The sequence below is a fragment of the Penaeus vannamei genome, chromosome 10 (genome assembly GCF_042767895.1).
Source record: "Penaeus vannamei isolate JL-2024 chromosome 10, ASM4276789v1, whole genome shotgun sequence".
NCBI lineage: Eukaryota > Metazoa > Arthropoda > Malacostraca > Decapoda > Penaeidae > Penaeus > Penaeus vannamei.
In genome coordinates, this window is record NC_091558.1 from 46,006,374 (window position 1) to 46,018,873 (window position 12,500).

Below are 12,500 nucleotides of genomic sequence, written 5' to 3' on the forward strand. Positions count from 1 at the left end.
AATCATCTATTTATTAATTGATTATGCATATAGGGTATATAATTATTTATTTATTAATTGATTATGCATATAGGGTATATAATTATTTACTTATTAATTGATTATACATATAGGGTATATAACCATCTATTTATTAATTGATTATGCATATAGGGTATATAATTATTTATTTATTAATTGATTATGCATATAGGGTATATAATTATTGATTTATTAATTGATTATACATATAGGGTATATAATCATTTATTTATTAATTGATTATGCATATAGGGTATATAATTATTGATTGATTAATGAAATCAAACATACATATGTATGTATGTATACCACGAATACACATCGAACTCAAAAACTGTAACCCGCTCTCCCACTCGCCTCCACACCAAGCATTCCCGGACTTGCTCTCACCTCTCCCTTCCTCGTGCTTCCCCCACAGGTCCTCCTTTTTCCCGAGGGCACCAACCTGACGAAGGAGACGAAGGAGAAGAGCGAGATGTACGCCAAGAAGGCCGGCCTGCAGCCCTTCCAGCACGTCCTCATCCCGCGCACCACGGGATTCACCTACCTCGTCAACAAGATGCGCTCAGGTGTGTGTGCGTGTGTGTGTGTGTATATATATATGTATATATATATATATATATATATATATATATATATATATATATATATATGAATTTAAATATGAATATATATATATATCGTAGATGTCAGTATTTGAAGGTCCAGATATTGCAAATGCTCTCTCTCTTTTCTCTCTCTCTTTTCTCTCTTTCTCTCTTTCTCTCTCTTTCTCTCTCAATCTCTCTCTCTCCCTCTCTCCCTCCCTCCCCGCCCTATATCTCTCTCTATGCCATCTGTGTTTGTGTGTGTAATTTGTAGCCAGAAAATTATTATAGACACATTTTTTATCTCTCGTTTTATCTCTCTCTGCATCTCTGCATCTCTGTCTGCATCGGACTCTCCCATTGATTTGTAATTTCCTTAACAGGAGAGCAGCTGGACGCCGTGTACGACGTGACCGTGGCATACCCCAAGACCCTTCCTCAGACGGAGCTTGACGTCCTGAAGGGCCGCTTACCCGAGGAGGTCCACTTCCACATCAAGAGGTGAGTGAGTGTCTTCACCTGTCCTTCGCTGGCACACTTCGCGGCCACGTTGGGTTATGTCAAAAGACAGACCTTAACCCCCTCGCTGCTCATCCTCAGGCACCACGCTAGCTCCCTTCCGAGCACTGACGAAGGGCTGAAAGCTTGGCTGATGACCGCGTGGACTGAGAAGGACGAGCTGCTCCGGACGGCCCTGGGTCAAGGCCACTTCCCGGGCTGCAGCACGGCGACCCCGCACCCGCCCGTCAACGCCTCCTACTTGTCCATTCTCTTCTGGATGCCCCTAACCATTGGTAATTGCCTTGAAGAATTAGTTTATAGAAATAAGGGGAAAGTGAGTAGATGTCTGTTTTCTTCTTCTTCTTCTTCTTCTTCAAATCATTATGCAGGTTTTTTTCCCCGTTTTGCTGTACTGATGAATTTGGTTCGGTGCTAACAGCGTTAAATGTATTCTATATAAAAGAGAGACCTCCAGTCTCCGTAGAAATGCCTTAAACATTATTGAAGCAATATACTTAATCACAGACACAAAAAAATCATGAATATCCCCATTCTTCATGTTATATATTTAGATAAGATCACAGGAATCCAGTCTCCGTTTTATATGTTCTTAGACACAAAAATGTCATGTCCAAAGTCTTCCTGTCATATAACATTAGGTACTGGCACGCGACACAGTTACGTAACTAGTCTTCGTGCTCCGTAACAATTATATCCTCAGTCCTCATGTTATAAATCCTTGAGCACAGACACGCTAAAAAGTTCTGCACTAAGTCTTCACGCATAAAAAGATAAAAAATAGCTGTCCTCTCAATCTGTGTGTTATATCCATAGGGGTCTGTAAAAAAACAGTTATACATTCAATCTTCGTGTTATAAATCCTTCGGCATAGGTACAAAAAAAACAGTTATACCTTCAATCTTCGTGTTATATCCTTAGGCATAAACAACAGTTATACCTTTAATCTTCGTGTTATATCCTTAGGCATAAACAAGTTATACTTTAATATTCGTGTTATATCCTTAGGCACAAAAAAAGGTTATACCTTCAATCTTCGTGTTATATCCTTAGGCACAAAAAAGTTATGTCTTCAGTCTTCGTGTTGAGCAGTTATACCTTCAATCTTGGTGCCATATTCCCCAGGCACAGCGTATCTGATCGGCACCTGGTGGGTGGCGCGGTGGTGGTGCTTCGTCCACTCCGTGTTCTTCGGCCTCGTCTCGTGGAGGACGGACGGCCTGCAGCACCTCGAAGTGTGGATGTACCGAAGGCAGCGTCAGCAAGTGAAGGAGGAATAGGGATATTTTTTCAGAAACAGAAATATATGTTTTATTGAGGAAGTAAAGATTTTTCATTATCTTTGTAGTGTGGTTTTAGTAAATACCCTTTTCTGGAAAGGTTTTTTAAAAATCTCTTTAGGTACGTATACCCCTCCCTCAAAAAAAATGAAAGGAATAATGGGTATGATAAAATGGATGTTGGTGCAATATCCATCGAGACACTTGATGAGAACTGCATCAAGGGGAAAATGCTATACACTTAATCATAATAAGCAATACCCCAAATGAAATATCTCTTCTAAAGGTTTTGATGACGATGGTTATCTGCTGCTGATCAAACCATTAATGGCGATGATGAGACTGATAATGGCAATGATAATGGTGAAAATGATGAATATAATAACGGTAATGATAATAATATTGATAATGATAACAATAACTGATAATGATAATGAAAATACTAGTACTAATAACAGCAACAGCAATAATATTCATAACTGTATTTGACAATAATAGCAATGATGATATAAATGGAACAAAATAATTGATAACAATAACTAATTGTAAAATAATAATAATAATAATAGGCGGACAAGCTCTTAGACATTGTCTAAGGGACTCACTTCCCCTCCCTCAGCCTTCCTCAAATGAAGCTCTAGGGTGATTATTGGATTGATAGGGAGTTTTGAAGTGGACCCGGAGTGTAGCCATAATCCATCTATGGTCAGTACCACAAAACTCGATACTCTTATGCACCCTGCAGTTCTGGAGGATCCTCCAACGAGTGCTAACGAGTATGTGGTCGATCTTCTTGGCTGCATTACCCGCCTCATTGCACCATGGCCAACGATGAGGGTTAGAGCGCTAGTACCAAGAGCCAGAAATCATCAATTTCCCAGAAAACGAGGCTATTCAAGTTGCTAGCAGCAGCTCCCGAACCATGAGGACCGACAGACATCTCATAGCCAGCTCGATCGCAGCTACATGCCGCATTAACGTCACCCAGAATAATACGAATATCTCGCCGAGGACAACTCTCTAACACAGAAAAAAGTTTAGCAAAATATTCGTATTGTATATACATGTATATACCTGGCAGCGGCACGATCAGTGTTGGTGGCTACACCTATTGCTGGTCAAGCCGTGGCGATGGTCACCATCTTCAAGAAGTAGCCATAGCCATCTCCAGCAGACTTCAGCCCTCGGTGGTAGAGGTTACTCCAGTCGATAAGCGTATAATGATATGAAGACAAGCTTGCATTTGGCTTCATGTCTTTTAGTGCTGTGTAAAAGACATTAACACACACACACACGCACACGCACACGCACACGCACACGCACACGGGGCTCTGGATTGGAAAAGTTAGGAAATCACAAGCTTATTTTCCAGGCCAACAAAAGCCACAAGTTTTTAAAAAATTATTACGTTAGTTGGAAACCAGCATAAACTCATGAGACCTATCTCTCTGTTAGTCTCCCTGTCTGTCTGAGTTTCTGTCTGTCTGTGCAGGTCTCTGTCATATGGTTTCCTTTGTATATCACGTGATATCCCTTTATTTTAATCTTAATAAGAATTTTCTGTCTGTATTTTAGTGTTCGATCTTAGTATCACCTTCTATTATTTTTCGAAGTTCTATATGATAAAGCAAGGGAAAGTTAAGTTCTATTTTTTTTCTCTTGTTTTCTATCATTTGCCTGTTGCTTTGTTTTCTCATTCCAGCTTCGATGCCTCAATTCAGCAGAAAGTTCTTAAAAGGATTTTTCACGAGAAAGCTTAGGTTCTCTGCGTGAAAAGTGGGTTAGACAGAATGGGGCTCCATTGTTCGGATTACCTTTTTCCATTTTAGTGCTCTGCAATTCTCGTTACAAATTGAAAATATAGGTAATGGATAAGCAGTTACCAAAATAAACGTAGAGAGGGAATGTTTTTGTTTTAAATGAATGCAAAAACAGATGTATTAATCACAGAAATTTGCTTATTCTATAATAATAATATTAAGGAGAAAAAAACAATATATGCTACTACTTCTGAATAATATTGTAAGGTCTTACATAAGATTACTAATCATACATACAATACAAATCATAGTCACAATTAATATGAAAGACCGTGTCTAGGTAACATTGAACATTGTTGAATGACCAACATAAAATTGTTATGCTATCACACATGCTGGCCTAATCAATCTTCAATTGCTTTGCTCCTATTGAGTTCCTTATACTCAAATGCAAATGCTTAATTAAAAACAATTCAAGCTAAAACAATATGAATAGGCTCAAAGTGTGTTACTCAAGGAACCTTAAAAGCAGTTCTTTAATCTTTCAAACAATAAACTCTTCTAGAAAAGACATTCCAACAAACAAAATGGTTAATGGTTTAAACAAATAAATGTGCTATACATCTGAAATCACATAACCCTATTGGTAAAGTATTGTGGTGAAAAGGGCAAATGAGTTAACATTTTGTATGAAGAGTGTTAAATGTCAAAGGTTATAGTGTCATAAGATAGTATGAGAGGGAAAAGGGTACAGTGATAAGAAACCAATAAAGGAAATATTTAAGGGTGTAAAGCGAGTGGATGGAATGGAGTGTATTTGTTGTTGGGGAAGTTTTAGTAACATTGCTTTCAGGGAAACTGGTGAAAGAGTTATGGAATTATCAGCTGGTAATACAGGTAGAGCTGGCTGTTGGAGAAGTAGCATGAGAAGAGTCTGGGGGATGAGATAAGGGGACGGGGGAAGGAGGTGAAGTATCAGGAAGAGCGTCAGGAGGGGAGGAATCCGGAGGTCACTGTCGCGACAGAAGGGATTCACGTGAGTAACCAGGTGGGAGAGGTAATGGAGAACGAAAAGGGAATGGTGTACGGGGAGAGAACTGGGTTTTTTGGGAAAGAGTAGGGGGAACTTGCTGGGGGAGGATAGATATCGGCAAATACATTGAATGTAGAGGGACTAAGAATAGAGGGATCAGAGGGGTGGATGAAGGAGCAGAACATTTTCTTGGGTCATGTCTAGGAATTTTTGGATGTCTTCAAGAGTTTCTGAAGGAGATTTGGGTAGGGAGGTCTGAAAAATAAAGGATCTCTTGTGAGGGGGAGAAGAGGGAATAGATGTCTGAGGAGCAGAGGAAAAGGAGGGTGCAGGAGAGTGTTTGGAAGGCGAAGATGAAGTAGAAGATTTAGGTTATCTAGTGCAATGGGTAAAGCAGCGGTTCCCAACCCCATGGTCATGACCCAAATGAGGGTCACCAGGGCTTTTCTGAGGGTCGTCACAGGGTCATAAAAGAAGAATAAAAGAATCCATAGCTGGATATGTCAGTTAAAGTTCATGTTTTTTATTAACACTTCTGTATTGAAATTCAATGTGTTGGTAATATAAACCTATATAAGTATAGAATAACGTAAGCTAATATACATCTGCAAGCACAACTACCATGAAAATGGTTGGATATATTACTACATGTTCACACATTTAGGGTTGCTAGCCCAGGCTAATACTGTTTTTAGGGTCGCACACGAAAAAGTTTGGGAAACACGGGTAAAGTGAGGGGAGGGAGGGGTAGGTATTGGAGAAATGGTAGAGTGGAGTACCTGGATTTAGAATGGAAAATGGATTTGACTGAGAGATAGGGAGAGTAGAGGTGGGATGGTTCAGGACAGAGGGAAGAGATACTGGGGGAGATGCAGACACATCTTGTGAAGATGGGGGAGGAGTGCAGAGCAAAGGACTGTTTTGGAATATGCAGAGAGAGAAAAACCTCATCGTCGTGCTTCCTGTCTAGCTTCATGTAGAGTGAGGCCTAGTTTGAATCTGAGAACTGCTACCTCACATTCGAGCTTATAGGCAGGGCAGCTCCTATAAACACATTATGGGAGTCACAACAGCTGGCACATGTACGTGACTGAGCAGGGCAATTTGAACTGTTATTACCAGGTTGGGCACATAGAGGGCAGTAGGCTGTGGAGCAACAATGTTTGGCTGTGAGCTGTGGTCAAAGGGGCAGGGGTCGGAAAACCATCAAAATCAAATTCAGATAGGCTAGTTGATGAAGGGGTAAACTTTAATGCTCCTATTATTGGCCATGGTGAGCCTGAACAAAATGGGGAAAAGAAATGGCCTACCCCTCAGGTTCCCCATACGGGGTAAGAGCTAGGATATTAACCAAGGGAATACCATGCCCACAGCTCCCAGAGGCACTTCATGACTGACAAAGCCAGCCTTTCAGCATGGCTCTCACACCTTAAGGAATGGGAAAGAAGGGGATGAAGAAGATATGGAAGAATAAAGGAGGAGAGACAAGGGCTGAAGCCCAAGGTAGGGACAAATCCCCTAGATTGGATTCAAGTCTCCGTCTCCTAAGCCCTCCCCCCCACGACAACAAGCGAGGTATTGGGAGGGTCAATGGAAAAAAAAAAAAAATACTGTAATCATATATATGAAAAACATTTTCAGAATATTTATGGTTTAATTAAAGATAGACATTCAACACAAATGCAATACAAATTTATATTAAAAAGTTCGGAGAACTCTTTTAGCTTCAGGGTTCAAGAAAGTCCAAACATTTCACATCAGACAATTTGCAAATGTAAATGAGCAAAAGATTTCTTTACCTAATAAAAGGTAGGAGAATTTTCTGAGCAATATTCCAAACTTTTCTATGGAAATAAAGTTGAGAACTGAAACAGCATATAAGTCCTTAAAAATACAACATAAACTGCATTAAATGTATATTAGTTCTTCATATCACTTTCCACAATGGAAAATGCATGATATAATTGGTCTACAAACACGTCTATATTCATGGATAATCATCAGTTCCAAACTTTTTGTAGGTTAATGACACTATTCTAATATGACACTGTTTGTACGTGGCTATAGGTTAATCGTGCACAGAACCTACTTTACCAGTTAGTTAAATATGTCCTATAGTTTTTGAAATACGTGCTAGCAGTCATTCTACTACTACAGTATGCATACTTCTCATTATTCACTGCTAAGAAATGAGCCTCAAAAGAATGAAAAGACTGAATTACATGTAGATTATGGGCAGTCTAAAACCAGATTCACTGACGATTATTATTTAATTTTTGGGGGGTATTCTACCCATACAATCTGACTAGTATATCCACAAAAAACGTATGCATTATTTTTCCTTTTTTTTGTTTTGTTTTGTTTTTTGTTTTTCTTTTTTTGCTTTTTTTTCTCTTTTTTTTCATCAATTACAAGATTTGGCAGCAGGACTTTTAGCCAATTCTGGAAGTCCATTATACCTTACAACGCTACAGTGATATCTTGATTAATAGACTACAATGACATCACATAATACAAAGACCTTGTGCGTATGGAACTACTTTGTGGTCTACTTTTCGTACCCATAACAAAGTGTCCTAAGGACATTTAGGCTTCACAGTCAAGGAGAAAAAATGTATTCATTGTCATCTGCACACTTTGCCTTAAGAACTGAAGAAACTTGCAGCATCACGAGAAATGCCACTGATCTCTCACTACAAATATTGGAGACAAGCAAAACGAAAAAAAGAAAAATTCAATACATGATTACAGGTTTATACAGACTGTATACATGTACCAAACAAAAAGAATTTAAATGACCAATTATGACGTTTTCTTATCCAAATAACCGAAACGGTCTCCATGACCTACCGTGATATCATAATTTGTTAACACCAAGAGTGTCAGTATGAGTGCACTGTCTACTGTAATTTTATTTGATTAATGACTCCAGAAGTGATTTGTCACCAAGATGCCAATTCCTTGGCCTACCTGACTTCCCTTCCTAACCAAATTCCTTGAATTTCTCGATTTTTTTTTTTTTTCATCTTTATTACTATCATTATTGCTCCTAAAATTATCATAATATTGTTAATAAGAATACTATTAATAACAGCAATAATACTTGTATTAAAAATAAAGACTCGTGGAAAATACATGGCATGGTGTCAACTGATAAGGAGGTCTGGTTGACCTTGCGACGAAGCACTTATGAAGCCATCAATTGTAATACAAAACTACAGTGGACATTGCATGTACTCAGCACCAGTGGGTTAAATAAGAACTTTGAGAACAGTGAAATTTGTCACATATCACAAAAACAACAGATATAGTATCACATGTACACATGTTGTACACCTCTTACCTGAATTTTCTCATAATTACAAGCTCATTAGATTGCTTACATCATTCTATTCATTCTAATTTCTTTCCTTCAAAAAAGCATATAAAATACTTTCCAAACACAGAGATTTTGCTTGCATATATAAAAATAGATCAATGCTCTTACATTTCTGAAGAGAGTAAGTCTTCCCACATATAATTTGGACGTTTATCTGGCAAGGATTTCGAGAGAAAAGAGGGTGCGAAAAATTGGCTTCTTCATACAAAATATACCATTATAGACAGACAACAAGGGAGGCAAGCAGAGACAGACAGACAAATTGAGGTAGGTAGGTAAACATGCAGGCAGACAGATAGACAGATATACTAATTCACATAATGATTTAAAAATTAAAAGATAAAATTCCAACACTTCACTCACATTTCTCTGAGACCTTATTGTAAAGGTAAATCCCCATATCATATGACAAAGAAGGAATCAGAGAATGGTCTCATCCACTATTTTTTTCAGGAACATCATAAATGACTGACAGTAACTGCAACTTTATGGTGCTATACTGTCCGTCTTTGAGCCTTGATGGATGTCATCCTGAGCAAAAATCAACAATGTCAACAAATATTCTATTGCTAAGAATACCTTTAAAAAAAACAATCATAGGTAATCCTTTTTAGTGACTGTGTAATTTCAGATTTTTTTTTTAACAAAAAATATAAATCAAGGATTTCAAATATATATACCACTTTCTGTACGGGATTGATATATAACTTGCTGGAAAATATTAAGCAAGTTCAATTACTTAAAAATTATACAGTATAAAAGATATATATAACAAATTAAAAGATAATGCGGAATTGCTTCCTTTTAAATCATACTAACATTTCAAGAATAAACATCTATAGTAATAACTTACACCATAAGACGAGGAGTTGCTACATTCCACATTTCAACATAACCTTACATTGTAAATATTGTGTCTCATGGTATATAAATGAGAGTAAATATAATAATATTGATATATCTGGTATGATGATATCAGGTCTCATGAAGTTGCTTAAATTCTGATCAGTATCCACTTCAGATCAACATTTTCTTTTTCATATTTCCCTAGGGTATAAAGAAATGTTCAGATCTCCACAAATCAACAAAATATGAAGAATGAATATCTATTCCAATGATTCTGCAACTGACGCAGGAAGTTATGATGACATGCAAAGAGTACTGCACCAAGACATTCAAAACCATCATGAGACCTGAAAAGCACTCCCAAATACTCTCTATATAAGGAAACAATACATCATACAGACAAATACATTACAGCAATTTTCAGCCCTGTAATAAATGTTGCAAACAAATATGATACATATAAAATCAGCAATAATATAACATAATACTATACATTTCTTCATAAAATGAGCAAGTGATATAGAGTCATTACCAAGAGTGAAATAATCTCATTGCAAACCACAATGTATCCCCTGTATCAACTAAAAGTGAGTTTTTATCTGTCATGTCCATCCCTCCTCCCTTTTGCCATACCTTCAGAGTCTCTGGAAGAAATGGGAGTTCATTTCTGTTAGTACTTTAGTTAAGTTATACAAAACTGATTCACAAGATTGTTTTTTCATCTGATGAATGGGAGTCACCATCCAGTTGTATTTGTACAGTATGAGATACACATTTTCTCTAAAGTCATGTCAAAACATGGGACACCAATCCAAGTAATTATCAAAATCTTTTGACTCTTAAACTAGTAAGGAGAACATGAGCAGAATTCTATAGAATTTAGGGAACATGAATTAGATGTTTTTATCCATCAACAATTACACCATATGACACCAAAATCTAAGAGCATAGTAAAGTGTGATAATTTCATAATTGCAGATCTAAGGACTTCTGTCATATTTTCCCAACAGAAAAGGTCTGTACTATATATATCAAAATCAATTGGTGTTGAACACACTTCTTCTTTGGCAACTTTCACAAGGGAAGCAATTTATCCAGGAGCCTCTTTTTCTACTTCTATCCTGCTTAGTGACAAATGACTAGGTTTAATTCGGAGTTCAGGTACTCTACTCTTAATTCTAATACCCTATTAATCTGGTATATGCACTGGAAAGTTAATAACTTTATTAACAAACTTAACAGTTCCTAACCCTTTAACCACTGTACCTTGAAAACCAAAGTGATATCCTGCCACAGTTAGAAATAATATTCTCCTGTTAGACTGAGTCACATCTGCCAAGAGGGTAGGAAACAAAGTCTTGCTTTGCAATTCAAATTTCCATTCCCATTCTACGGCCATCTAACTTTATGCATAAATGCATGCCATTCAGCATCATTCAGCATCAGCTGCCTGCAATACTGAAATATCTTATTAAAAGATGTATGACTTATATATAAATAAAAGTAAGGGTGAGAGTGAGTGTGTAGGGTATATGGATAGAGAGTGTGGGTGGTTGTGGCTATATCTATGGTGTTTTCTCATGTGTAATAATTTCATTTATTTTTTTTCCCACAAATTAATGCTATATATACTTTTAAATTTGTTTATCACCTGTTATATCACCAATTCTATGTACACCACCACTTGCAGGCACTAAACCTCTTCATCAAATATTGCACACTATTAAAAATCTAGATCACAAAAGCTCTCTTCATTCAATTTTACAAACCAAAAATCTGAGCATAGGATATGAAGCACTTGGGGGAGGAAGTGATATATCAATTACTCTGAGCAACAGTCGCAAGTGGCATAACTTGCAACTTTGCAGAGAACACGAGCATTGGCCCTGCTGTTAACCTTCTATCGACTGAAAAGGGACGGTGGACATTTTTGTGGGTCGGACAACAGCTGTCAAGGCAGTTTAGAAGACTTGTGCATGTGGAAGCTTCATCCTTCCAAAGTTGGCTGAAAGCTCTTTCACTTTCTTTGAAAATGCAGACCAAAGGAACGCTCATACATGGTAAACAATGGCTGGAATCACCAACCCTGCGGCGCATGAGATTGCAAACAGCCACTCAGCGATAATAAGCTGGAATTCAGAGTACGCAGTGACTTAAACTCCCCATCAGCATTGCATTAGGAAATGAGTTCTGGTCACTTGGCCAACTCAGTAAAAGAATCTGGCAAGGGATAAAAAGCATAGGGATTCAACGGGCAGAGGACATAGGTACAAGATCAGCAAATGAGCATAGGACATTTGAGAACACTTGACATTAATCTATAAATGGATAAAAAGTCTAAAACAAGAAAAATATGGAAAGCCTATGAGCACAGAGATGGCTTCATGTGCATGATACAAGTACTTGAAAACTAGAAAAGTGTGATCGTTCCTACTCATCAAGAATGGGAGATGACCAACAATGAGAGAAATCTGATTGAAAATGTGATACATCTTATACATATTAGATAAAAAACATGAAAACTAAAAAGAAAAATAATTGCAATTATGTCAAGATTGTCTCCATGTTCATGAACTACTCAGATCCTGCACCAAATGCCTCATATATAAATTGTACCATTAGCATATCTGGATGTATACATATAGTAAAGTATTACAGATGGTAAAATGTCCTCTGTTGATGTTACAGTACTCATCTACTGTAACAGATTTAGATCCAATCCCACTAGAGAACATTGTGGTAGCAAGCCTCAGGCAGTCGCAAGAATACTCTCGTCTCTTTCACATTGGACGGACAACAGTGTGGTGGTTTCACGGCCATCTTCTCCCTAATGCTCTCCATCATCTGTTGGAAAAAATGGTCGTAAATGTCAACTCTTGGTCATGATCGTTTTCCTTGCATATAATCCAACATAACCTTGTTGATCGTAAAACTGAAGGACAAAAAAGTACCAAAATAAATAGTTACAATATTATTTCAAGAAAATGTTAAAAATGGATACGACTGTCAAATAATAAGTAGAATTTTTATTTAAACATGTATGACTATATAGATATATATATATACACATAGATA

General features: G+C 37.4%; 2 protein-coding genes across 2 annotated transcripts in view; one reads left to right on the forward strand and one right to left on the reverse strand.

The window, feature by feature from the left end:
* LOC113809219 (lysocardiolipin acyltransferase 1) overlaps window positions 1–2,471 on the forward strand; it is a 19,053-nt gene extending 16,582 nt beyond the window's left edge. The window contains exons 6-9 of the mRNA XM_027360748.2: window positions 440–590; window positions 992–1,109; window positions 1,209–1,402; window positions 2,253–2,471. Coding sequence (XP_027216549.1) covers window positions 440–590; window positions 992–1,109; window positions 1,209–1,402; window positions 2,253–2,407 — 618 coding nt within the window. The 3' untranslated portion in view covers window positions 2,408–2,471. The remainder of the gene's footprint in view (window positions 1–439; window positions 591–991; window positions 1,110–1,208; window positions 1,403–2,252) is intronic.
* A 5,738-nt stretch (window positions 2,472–8,209) lies between these two features.
* cry (circadian regulator cryptochrome) overlaps window positions 8,210–12,500 on the reverse strand; it is a 21,686-nt gene continuing 17,395 nt past the window's right edge. Inside the window, exon 13 of the mRNA XM_027360747.2 lies at window positions 8,210–12,269. Coding sequence (XP_027216548.1) covers window positions 12,150–12,269 — 120 coding nt within the window. The 3' untranslated portion in view covers window positions 8,210–12,149. The remainder of the gene's footprint in view (window positions 12,270–12,500) is intronic.